Source organism: Centruroides vittatus, unplaced genomic scaffold (genome assembly GCF_030686945.1).
Source record: "Centruroides vittatus isolate TY-2023 unplaced genomic scaffold, ASM3068694v2 contig_723, whole genome shotgun sequence".
In the NCBI taxonomy this organism is placed as follows: domain Eukaryota; kingdom Metazoa; phylum Arthropoda; class Arachnida; order Scorpiones; family Buthidae; genus Centruroides; species Centruroides vittatus.
In genome coordinates, this window is record NW_027122461.1 from 400,014 (window position 1) to 412,717 (window position 12,704).

The following is a 12,704-nucleotide window of genomic DNA, read 5'->3' on the forward strand; positions in this document are numbered from 1 at the left end:
AAGTAATGTAATCAAAATGTCGCATTGTAAATAAACTACGGTCTAAAATACATCATTATTAAAAATGTAATATTATATTAATGTTTGTAATTATTTATTTAAACCGATAGAAGTTTATTTTTAAAAATTTAAAATGACATACAAAATATTTTGAAATAAGATTGTCACGATACTTCATTAACCGGAATGTGGAATCTCCCCTTTCGGCAAGGATGAAGCGAGACGACGGATGTGGGATTTTCTAATATTTGATTCATTCTATTGACGTATTCCTCTTCTGCTCTTTTATGAGCTTCCCATTCCTTTATCTTCTCCATTTCTTCTTCCTGCTTTGCTTTCTTTATGTCTTCTATTTGACTCTGTCATAAAAATTGAGATTAAAGATTAGATTCCTGGCAAGAAAAATGAACTTTTTTTGCAATCTACATTTAAAAGAAGTCCTTTGTTGGATTCCTTTGTATTAAAACTAATTGTGAATATTTTCATAATTTAAATTTAATTAAAAAATATGTTTTTTATAAGAATGTAACTCATCATTCTTTCTTGAGAGGCGAAAGATTAATTTTTTTGTAGGCGCATTTTCTTCTATTTTTAATTTTATTGTAAGATTAAATTTGTAAATAATGAATACATATGTAAAAATTTAAATTCTGAACGAAATTACTTAAGTAATTTGTTTAAGAATTTCTGTATTTGTTAAATTTTTGTAGCTTTAAAATTATTTTTAGTATTGTTTTAAATCATGTTTCAAGTTAGTTAAAACCGTAAAATTTAAGATAATTTGCTGTGAAATCGGGAGTATAACCGAGTTTCGAATGTGTCTTCGTAGAAATCGGTAAATTCAGATTTGTTTGCTTAGCAACAAAGCCTCTGCTATATGATATATCTACCCTGACAGGAGATGGCAACTAATATCCGATTCGGAACTGGCATGGACTAGGACTGACTGTCTAGTTAATGGTTGAAGGCCAATGCTGACGCAATGTAATTTCTGTCCAGTTTTCTGAATGTCAGTAAAGAAGCAAGTGCTAATATCCGATTAATAATGGCACTGATAATATATAAGGACAGTTCTTTATCTTATCTGTTCTTGGTAAAGATCCATCAAAACTCTGTACCAATCCACACATAATAAGTTAAATTTCAAAGCAAGTCACGCCAGAAGAGTCTTTGTAGAATTTGATTTCACTTGTAAGGAATAATCAATATGACCAAAGATAATTTTAAAGTTAAACAAACACTCATTGAAAAGATATATTCTTTATTGTGATTTTTCAGACACTTGTCTTGCTACGGCGGAAATGAATCGGGATCATGGATCGGGAGTGCAGCGAGATTAAAGTTTAATTATACTCCTTATAAACTAGAGAAGCAGAATGCGTTTCCCTTCTATAATGAAAACAAAAGACAAAAAAGCCCGAGAAGGAAATTACAATCTTTATATAGTGATTACTATCATTAGATGTCACCATTATAGGACTCTCCCTGGTAATGCTAGTATCAGTAACTACTATATAAGAATTAGGGAGGACCCTAGTCACTAGATCCAACGTACAGGAAGCATCCTGGTTGCTAGCATAACCAAGACCCTCCTTTTATTTCAGATGGATCTGGTTGCACTACTGGTTCCTATTTTTTGCAGATATTCAAGTTCAACAACAATACACATTAACTATCCAACATTCCATTTATTTCGACGTGTTTAGTGTACATAATCTGTCAAGAAATTAAAAATATAATGCTTCTTACAATCGACTTCTCATTTAACTTCCGAACATCAACACTTACATAATTTTATTACGCAGTAAAACAATTCATATAACAAGGAAATCTTTCAATTTTTTGATTAGTTTCATTTATATTTTTAAACAAAGTAAACTAGAAAAATGCAATTTACATTTTTTAATAATAAAATCAATCAATAAAGCATATAGAATAATAATTTCATCCCTTTTTCTCCAATTTCTTACAAAAATATGCGTAAATGATTCAATTAAAAAAGTGCAGACAAAATTTAATTATTACGATTTATTTATTTTTTAAAAAAAGTCTTTACAATGCACTTTTTAAATTCCACGAAAAGTTTTAATTTGTTCAATGCAAGAATTTAAAAAAAACAAAAGTTGTAAAAACATCACTTTCACTTTTAAAAATACTTCTTTTTTTGATAGTAAAAGTAAATGATTGATGTGAAAGAGTACGTTCCTTTTTTTTCTTATTGTATACACTCAAATGCATTTTTTTAAACGACCGTTATCAGAAATGATTATTACTTTTACATTGATTAGCAATTACCAAACTGGAGTCGGAGGACGATGACAAACGATCGTGCAATCAAAAGTCGAGAGAATAAAAAAGAAAAAAAAGATGTCTTTTGGGAACTAATCTTTCTACTTTTTTTATTTTTAAAAGCTTGTAATGTATGACTTTTATTTAAGTGTAACAATGGGAGTTAATGTACAAAAACAGTTGAATTAATATGTGAGTTAATAAGTAATTTATTTAAAAAATATTAACTTACCAAAAGATCTTTTTGATGTCGTAGTTGAGTGTCTTTCCACTTTTTTATTTTCTCGGCTTCTTCTTTTTTATATTCTTCCATTTTTCTGTTCATTTCTAATGCTTCTTTTTGAATTTCTGCGCGATGATTTTTTACGGATTCGGCTGAAATTCAATGTAAATATTAATTCTTCGTATTCCTAAATTTTTACGTACATTACTAGACTATATCTATATCTGTTTAATAACCTTAAACAGCTTCGCAAAGTATAGTTAGCCACAAACGTTTTCGGTCCCGTAGGACCTTCTTCACTATACTTTGCGAAGCCGTTTAAGGTTATTAGAGTAGACATATTTATTGTTGCTTCGTTTCTTAAGATGGATTTCATTACTAGACTGTTTTATGGCACAAAAATGTATTAAATTATTAGAATTTAGAATACTTAAACAATTAAAATTACATTTATATGATTTATGATTGATTAATTTGTCACTAGTATATTAATGCTATAGCACTGGTATAATTTTTATTCATTACTGATGGGTAAGGAAGTTAGTAAGTGCAAATGAGGTAGGGAACGATGCTTGATCCTTAGTATGCATGATAAATTATAAGGATCTGCACTGGAGTCGAACCTAAATCCTCAGGCTTTATCATATTATTGATCAATAATTAATTAATGGGAGTATAAAAATACAGTAACTCTGTACAGATGTACATTGTAACAGTACATAAACACATGTTAAATAATATTTTATCATTATTTTTACTCATATTTTCTTCTCAACTTTGAGATATGTGTGAGAAAGATTTGCTTAACAGAAGCATTCAAAATGTATACAGTACACTGAAACAAGCCTCCATACTTTAAATTATTTATGTTCAAAAATTAAACCTGTCGTCTTAAGCAACATATTTCAATTGAATGAAAAAAAGGATTATGGTAATTGAATTACAGGGTCTTTGACGAAAGCATAGGTATCTGGTAGGATGGCAGCAGTGTGTCATCTGAGGGTCTCAAGTATGAGTCTAAATTGAGTTTTCAGAAATTTTCAAGGATGATTCCACCCATATATGTTGTTTCATTCCTCAGCACCTCACCATTCTTGTATCTGAACTCAAGACAAGTAGAAAGAACTTTATTCAAGTGGATAAAGAACAAGCAAGAGTGAAGCTTCCAGAAGCAAAACCTGCCAACTACTAACCACATGATGATTCAGGACAAAGGAATCAAGAAATATAAAAGCACTGAATCTTCCCTTGTTGAACAGCAAGTTGAACAGCTATTTGCTGTTCAACTTGCTGTTCTTCAGTAAAATAAATAGTCTCTTTACATTAAGAAGTCAGGGAAAATTCAGTGCCACTCTTCTAGTTCATTAACTAGTCAGCTTCTCTTCTAGATTGACAATGATCGGCTGGTCATCAACTTAATCAACAACAAGAAAACTACCTTGGCTATGCTATTTTATCTTCCTTGTACATAATATGTTATGGAAATAAAGACTGCACAGATTCAAATATGGACTTTTCAATTGTTATTAGACTATCTTAATCTGTAACCATTTAGCTGATGGAAAAGTTTTAATACGCTAACTAAAATTGAACTTAGGAAAGACGAAATTGTAAGCGATAGCCATTGTTCCAGTTTTATCTTCTTTCTACAAACATTTCTAGACATCCTATCCTATGTTTCATTTGACATAGTTTCTTTTTACTGTAAACAAAGTAAAAATATAATCATTCTGACAATTTACTTCTTGTGTATCATTACATATATACATATTGATGCAGATTAGCCACAGTAGTATAAAATGCTGTAGCTGTTTGTTGGTCTTCTCTGTGCAATCTTATTTTCCTATAAATACAGTTTTAACTATGTAATCTCTATTTAGGGAGAAATAATGCCTTACATTACGATAGTTTCTACGACTTAATTAGATCACAAAAGCGGGAATCTGCCACTGCCAGTTCTAGAAACTTACATTTTCGTTGAATGTCTGCAACTATTGCATTGTAGCATTCCCACATAAGTTTATTTCGAGCTTCTCTTTCGGTGGCCCACGTACGCTCTTTTTCTTTCCATACTTTATCGTTTTCTTCCTTGAAAAACTTTACCATTTCTAACCCTCTTTTCTTCTCTTCTTCTAATTCTTTAGCCAAATAATTAAAATATTGTAATTGTTCTTGATGTAATTTTTCTTTTGACTGAAAATCCAAACATTAAATTATACTTATGTAATCAAATAATCAAATTATTATATAATTAACAATATATAAATAATTACGGTAAACAGAAAACTTAATAAAATTATATCTTTGAATTTTTTAAAATGAATTATCAGTGCAAAGACCATGTTAAGTGTAACATTAACTTGTATCATTTAAACAAAAAGTTAATGTTATAAATATGCTGTAGTTTAATCTATCTGGAAAACCAATAACGATTACATAAATTAAACTAGTTTGATTGATTTTCCAATAAACGTACCAGGACACGAAGGTTACATTACTGGTTGTAATTTTACCCATTAACGAGTGCTTGAATCGATAACGATATCATTCATTACGGATAAAAGAAGAGAGGGCGTGATGCCTCAATCTTTTATTATTATTTATAAAATAAAAAGTTAAATAAGTAATATCCAGTTTAATCTTATTTATCATGTAAATACTAAGTTTTATACAATTGATCAATGTTGCCATTTCTATTGCTTTTTCACGACAATTTTTATATAAGTAATTTATGTACGTAGAGTAGATGTCGTTTAAATCGTATTTATCTATGCCAGAATCTGCAGAAGCTTACGAGTCTACAAACATTCACCGAATGGTCTATAAGTTTTCTAATTAATTTATGACTGCATCCGCAACCAGGGATCAAGAGTTAGAGTTAGGAGTTAACCAATTACCATTCACTTTACTGTTAGTATGCAAATATTTACTTGATTTTTAGTTGTGAATATAGTCATTATTTCAACAAAAATAAAGAACAAAATAAATGATAATGCCTTTTATGCTATAAGTGGCAAAACTGTGTGAGGCTTCTCTGCTTGATTTTGAGCACTCAAAGCTCTGTATATGTTTATAATAAAACAGTAAATAACAAACATTATTTGCATTTTAAATAACCCTTGACAAAACTGAGATTCGTAAGATCCGAAGACAAAAATAAATCTCGAAAACATTAATCAAATCTTGTTTGAAATTAAACAGCAGAACAAATTCACTTCAATGATTGTTTGCGTATGTTAATTTTCTACTTATTTTTCTCGTCTAGACGTAGACCTAATTTTTAAATCTTTCGGAAATAATTATATTATTAATTTAATATTCTCCAGCTTATGGCAAAAGTATTTAGCCACAAGACTCAAGACCAGTAGTTTGCATTCAACTGTAGGATAATATAATAGCAGAATCAAAGAATAAAAAGGTGGTGCAGTTATTAAGCAAAGCTAAAACTCTAGGCAGCAGCAGAGAAAGCATCTGTTCAAGGCAGAATATTTTCAGGGATACAGTTTTGTTACAATTTATTTAGTTAAGGGGAGAGAATTTATAACATTTCCACCAAAATTAAGTTAAAATTGAACTTATTGGAATTCTACTTAGTAATGTGCCACCAAACAATGTATTGCAGTTTGTTTTTCTCTGACCACATTTGATGATGAAAGAATTGAATGAAATGAATTATAGAAAAATAATGGCATGAAATATATTAAATTTAATCCTTTTCTTGTTAATTAAATATCAAAATTTGGTATGCAAGAATATGTAAATGAGTACGGGTGACTGAAACATCGCTTGCAACTATAAACAAATGAACAAAAAAACTGTTACAATGAAACAAATTTTTCTAATCACAGCTTTGTAGCTGTGACTCAAGAGATGAAGGTGATAAACCTACATTTTCCTTTGTATTAGATTACAGAAGCTTAGGTCATTAGTTTGAATTTAGAATTTGTTATTTAATATTAATAAATTTTAGATGTTTCTAATCCATTTTTGTTACAGATTTTCTTTATTTTAAACTTAATGGATGCATTTAGATATTTTTGATCAGTTAACATAAACTAAACAATAATTGTCCCCCCCCAAAAATGTAAGCCCAGATCTAGCAGTTTGGCAAATGTGGATTGTGATATCACTTCTTCTTAGGTTCATTTGTATTCTAAGTAATTTTGACTGCCAATTTTCTTCAGTGACCTTACAAGTTTATCATGCTTCGTATACTGTTAGATAAATGCACTATATTTAGAAACTTCCTATGACTTTGTTACATTCACTTAATGTTGCTGCTCTGTAGTGTAAGAACAGATGCTTTGATGAAGGTCTAATGCTTCTAGATTTTTGTAAAGTGTCAATGATATATCACTCGTAGACAAAAAGACTACAGACACTAAATCCACATATATATAAAGTAGAATTTCTTCTATCTATTCTCCGTACTATTCTAAACCCTTATTTATCTGTTTGTTTCTATAATATAATGAAATCTTACAATGTAAAGCTAGTAAAATAAATTATGAACAAACTGATATTTAAACTAAACTTTACCTGCTTATCCATTTCTCTTGTTTTATTTTTCTCATCTATTAGGTTTCTAAAAGTTACATAATATTCATTTAATATATCCTCCTCTTCCTTTTGTTTTTGTCGAATTTTATTCTTAATTACTAAACATTTATCCAAATCTCGTCGCACCTTTCCTTGAGATTTCAACTTTTTCTCGTGATTCCAGATCTTGTCGAGCTTCATCATTTCCCTTTGTTGTTTCTAAAAAGAACGATTTTTATTAGCTGCAGATTCTCTTAAATTAATCATCAATTAATTTGCAATTCGGAACTCTTGCATCAAAAACAATATATGCTTTAGCCAATGTTTAGATCAGGATTTTCTAAAGTTTGTACAGTAAGTACTACTTCCAAACTCTGAAAATATGTAGCAGCACTAGTTAAATTCCTAATCTAAATACTAATACAGATAGCCAAGTTAACTGTATTGAGAACTAATAAAATGCAAGTGATTAACACTGATAAAAAAAACCACTTTAATAAGAAGTACAAATCATCTGCAGAACACATTAATTTGGATAATTGGAGTTCTCAAAATACAGTGTGTGTACCACCAGTGATCCGCAAGCATGCACCAGGTAGTCTGATGAGGATGACGATAGCTCAAAAATGTCTATTTTAATTAAAAGTAACAGTAACTGTAACCAAAACTTTGTTTACAATAACTGTTATATATTTATTTTATCTTATACATTTTGAACATGCCAATTAAGATAACATTAGATGACTGATAACATAATCAGTTATTACAATAAGTAGATTCTTCTGTTACTTTTCTTAAGTAACATATATAACTTAATTAAATGGCAATTATGGTATCATTTTAATTTATCTTCGTATTTTCATAATTAAGTATAATTTCCCTCTACAAAACACACATGTTTTATATTGTTTTTAAAATTATCATCATCATCTTTATTAAGAATTGGTTACTAAAATGCAAAATAATAGAATTTTGACAAACCTCAAGTTCGATTTCTTCCTTATCTAACTTTTGCAATTTTTTCTTCCTCTGTTCCTCCTCAAACTGTGCTTTTTGAATAAAAGCGTACTCAATATTTTTCTTTCTACGATTTTCTTCTTCGAATCTAATCCTTTCAGACTTAATTTCTGCATCTTTCTGCCAACATTTTGCAAATATATTTTCCCTTTTCCTTGCCTCTTCCTCTATTTTAGCTTTAAGAATGAGTTGCTGTTTTCGATCATTTGAAACTTCTTTACATATCATCTTACTGATTATCGGATCCAATTCGCGACAATTTTCTCTATATTTAATAAAAAATACTGCATAATTAAATTGATATGATTATCAATTTATGTTTTTAATTCTTTTAATTCCAAAATTTGAAATGATATGCTTGATTTTAACATCTTACCTCCATCGTTGATCTAACTTTTCTTTGACAATTTGTAGTCGTTCTTCTTCTTTCTTTTCAAGTAAACATTGCAATGAATAAAACATTCTTGTTTTACGTTCTGCCGGAGTCTCTCCTTGCTGTTCAATCTCTTGAAAATATTTATTTTTTTCGTCTTCGTACAACTGCCGCAATCTAACAGAGAAAATTAGCTATAAATATCATAAAATTTATCATATAAATTCTTTTATAATGCAATAAATGTAGAACTACATGAAAATATATTAAATAGTTAACAATGGATCATTATATTCTACAATAAAAAATTATAATTACACATAAAGTATGTTTAATGCCAATGGAGCATTATAATAAATAATTGTAGTATGTAATATAAGTAAATATAAATCTATTTATAAAACGATGTTCTAAGAGTGATCCTATCTTCACTTGGGATTCCTAAAATTTGATCTTTGATATAGGAAACAGTTAAAGTTTCTTTTGAAAATGGTAAAAAATCTGTTTTTGTTTTATTAATTTTATTCATGTATACATTTGTATGGCTTTAGGTGTTAGTCTTGTTAAGCTTGTAGAATATTATATCTGTTCTATGAGTTAAACTCATAGAATAGGTTATGTAAAGAAAGATTACAGAAAATGCCTAATAGAAGGTGTTAGAAAAGGAGAGAGTAAAAGGAAATCAAAGTGACTTGTTACCGGTACAGTCAAGCTTTTCTTACGTAACAGAAAAACTTGATACAAAATTGCCACAACACAATACAATGTACACAGACATTACATTCACCAACTTCAGTTGTATTCTAATTCTAAGAAAAGAAGGTCTTACATGTGATTAATTCAGGTTCTATCTGTTATACTGGCTCCTACAGTTCATAGTAGAATCCCATAACACTATCTGAATTCCTAGAGGCTCTATTTAAATATTTAAACAACTCTTTATCTAAGGGATGAAGCCACTTTCTGGTCTGAAAACTATCCCCGCCATTCATTGAGTTAAATATGGAATTTATACTTTTAAATCAAATTTAATAGCTCAAATAATACCTGTCTCTTCGTTCTTCTAACCAATCATTTCTGTTTCTTAATGCATCTTTAATTTTATTTTGGGCAATATTGGCAGTTAATTTCTTTTCTGCTTGAATATACCATTCACCATAGAACTGTTTCTTCTTATTTTCATTCACATACTGCTCAATTTCATATCTATTATCTTCTCTCTTAGATAACATTTCATTTCTGTGCAATTGTTTGAGTTTTGCATAATCATGTAAATATATCTAAAGAAACAAAAATATTTTAGAACTCGCTAAATAATATAATAATAGAAAATCACAATATAAATAAAATAGATTATTGAAATATTTACTCTTCCAAAACTATGAGGCATGGATCCAGGAACATCTTTTCTAATGTGTAGTAGAGTTCTCGGATTCGAATCCATTTTTGAGTAAATCATCTAATTTAATTTCTTATTATGATTCAAGATAATTATCACATAAATCTACAAATTATTTAAATTAATGTAAGATTAAATAATCAAAAAAACTTGATTACTATTAACTATTAAGATTTCAACTCAATGAAAGGCTAATACCGGAGAAAAGCCCAAAAAATTCCAAGATTTATGGAATGATAAAGGTAGTATTGATATTATGACAGAAGTGAAGCATTTGGAGTTCCAATTATTAATGCCTGAAATAGACGACCCGAGGCAGTTATAGCATCAACCGACAGCTCTGGAAACTCTGGGATTGAATCCAGGTGAGCAACCCCAGGAGGCAAATGCTACACATCAGGCTTCATCCTTCACCACAGTCACCTCCATTGTGGGCCTGGCTGAACCCAAAATGAGTATGAAAAAGCCTTTAGTGCTGAAGAAGTTTACAAGTAAAATTTTAGAGCACCAAATACACGCCATGTATTAACTCTTGACAAATTTTCTTTCGGTAGAAGTTACTTTTAGGTAATTTATGAACACGTGACTGTATAACAAATTACCTAAAAGTAATTTCTACTATTTTAATTCATTCATTTAACGTTAAAAATAATTAAAATCAACATCTAATTTTATAGTTAATCCTGAAATTCTCCTAAGCCATTTATTGCTATAAATAATTTTATTAATAACAAATTTATCAAAATTAAAATCCATCAGCATGGCAGCCGCCATCTTGAAAAACAACACACCCTAGTGGCAAAAAATGATAATAATTAAAAAAAATAATTCATTCTTCCAGAAATGTATTTTTTTTTAATTTTTCTAAATTAATTTTTAATTAATAATATTTTATCTAACGAGCGTATGATTTATAAATTTATAGTTTATTTTAAAATGAAAAATCTGTTATTATATAAATTTATAATTATGTTTAAATATTAATTTTCCATAAAAGCGAAAATTCCCGAATGAATGGAATTCTAAAACGTTTTTAAAAAATAAGAACCATTAAAATTATTTATTTGTTTATATTACTTTTAAAGAATATAAAAACAAGAGAATAATAATAATTTTAATAATAAATCTTCCCTTATCATATATAATTCCTTATAGAACGCTACTTTTTGAATTTCATTTTAAAAATAGATTTAAAAAATTTAAATATTTGGTGTTAAATTAATTTAAAAAATAATTTAATTTACCAATAAAAATTAACCTGTGTTTCTTCTGTCGGAGTAAAGAATATTAAATTCGAAATATCTTCTATCGCCCGCGACGATGTTTATTCTCGTTACTATGGCGACCATTCGATAAAGTTTCTACTCACGGACCCAATAAATTATTATATTTTAAAATATTATTAAAAATAACAAAAAAAAATCTTATTAAATTTATAATTTAAAATAATACAAATATTTGATTTTTAATACTAAATAAAATTTATAACAATTGTTATTTGTAACTATGACTTTTATTTTCTATTTTGTTAAAAGATGGCGTCGATAAAATTTATTTTTTAAATACTGTATTTATAATATGTATTTTTAATTCATTTTTTAAAGTGTTAAAAAATAATAACAATTATAATTTATTTGATGATTTAAAATATTTTTGTTACTCTTTTCCATTTTCTTACAAGATCCTTTGTAGCAGGTCTCATTATGGGTTCATTCGGGCTTTCAAGTAGGCAAGGGATGGGACCTACATATCCGGACCACATAGCTGAGGCTGTTAAGGTGTCAGCCGTTCGCTAAGGGGGACCGGGAACGATTTCGGAGAGATCGAAAATCTCAGGATTTATCGGTGTATCGGTCTCCGTCTGTCCCATGTGGGCCTGGCCGAACCAATCCTCTGTTTTGTTAAGTTACGGCAACGCAACACTTGGGCGATCTGCCTAAGGGGATGCCTTCCGGAAGGTCTTTATAAGAGTAACTGGCCCCTATTCGGGCGTTACAGACATGGAGAACACCCGGAAAACTCCACGTGGCCAGGCGTGAACCCACGATCGAACTTCCAGTGTTCGGGGAATGGAACCGCTTGACCACTGGAGAGCCGAACCAATCGTAGGTTTGTTAAAAGTCCCTTCTAGTGTACAAAGAGCTGAGAGAAAAAGCTTGATCCAGACTTGAAAAGATTGAAATAAGAACCGATAAGAGAAACTCAATAAAAACTTGAGGATAAATTATCTTAGAGCGTCCTTTTCAAGTCCAGCCCACAAATGGCCAAACATCCAAAGCAGATCATTCCAAAAATATTTTGTTTTTTGACTTCTGGATTCGATCTCGGATCCCTCAGAAATAGCTAACGAAAACCGCTTCAGCCATCAATTAATTTTAAAATCGAAAATATCGTAATTCCGAACATCGAAATTTACTTTTATGTATTGGGTGATAGTAACAACCATTATATGAGTGTCATGCTAAATAGAAACCTTAGCAATGTAGGGGTTTCTGCTTAATATTACCCTTTCTGAAGCTGATGCCGATTGTAATTGATTTTTTGTGACGTTCTTCAGTGTAGCATTTTCGATAGCTTTCGCCTACTTTTTAAGTGATTGGCACAGTGGCGTAGCGTGGGGAACAAGGGGCTCTATTATGCCCGGGCGCGACTCGCAGAGGGGCGCCCAAATAGTCTCCAAGACAAACTAAACCGGAGGGGGAGGGGAGGGGGCGCAAATAAGGTGTTGTACCCCGGGCGCCGGTTATGTTCGCTACGCTACTGCATCAGGGAAACAAAGTGTTCATCGCCTATGTTGATTATGCAGTACATTTAAAGGAGAACAATATTAATTCAAGTTCTATTTATTCAAAGAGCGGGTATTT

General features: G+C 29.9%; 1 protein-coding gene across 2 annotated transcripts; it reads right to left on the reverse strand.

The window, feature by feature from the left end:
• Positions 1 to 83: 83 nt before the first annotated feature.
• LOC136980780 (cilia- and flagella-associated protein 53-like) lies at positions 84 to 11,183 on the reverse strand. Of its 2 annotated transcripts, XM_067276975.1 has the most exons (9): positions 11,085 to 11,183; positions 9,811 to 9,945; positions 9,489 to 9,721; positions 8,445 to 8,618; positions 8,033 to 8,333; positions 7,052 to 7,270; positions 4,483 to 4,705; positions 2,522 to 2,664; positions 84 to 359 (listed from the first exon to the last, which is right to left on the reverse strand). In XM_067276975.1, the coding sequence occupies exons 2-9, from the start codon at positions 9,898 to 9,900 to the stop codon at positions 165 to 167; spliced, it is 1,578 nt and encodes a 525-aa protein (XP_067133076.1). In that variant the 5' UTR covers positions 9,901 to 9,945; positions 11,085 to 11,183; the 3' UTR covers positions 84 to 164. The 2 variants fall into 2 exon arrangements, with proteins under 2 accessions (XP_067133076.1, XP_067133075.1); XM_067276974.1 differs by lacking the exon at positions 11,085 to 11,183 and having other exon boundaries at positions 9,811 to 10,595.
• Positions 11,184 to 12,704: the final 1,521 nt, after the last annotated feature.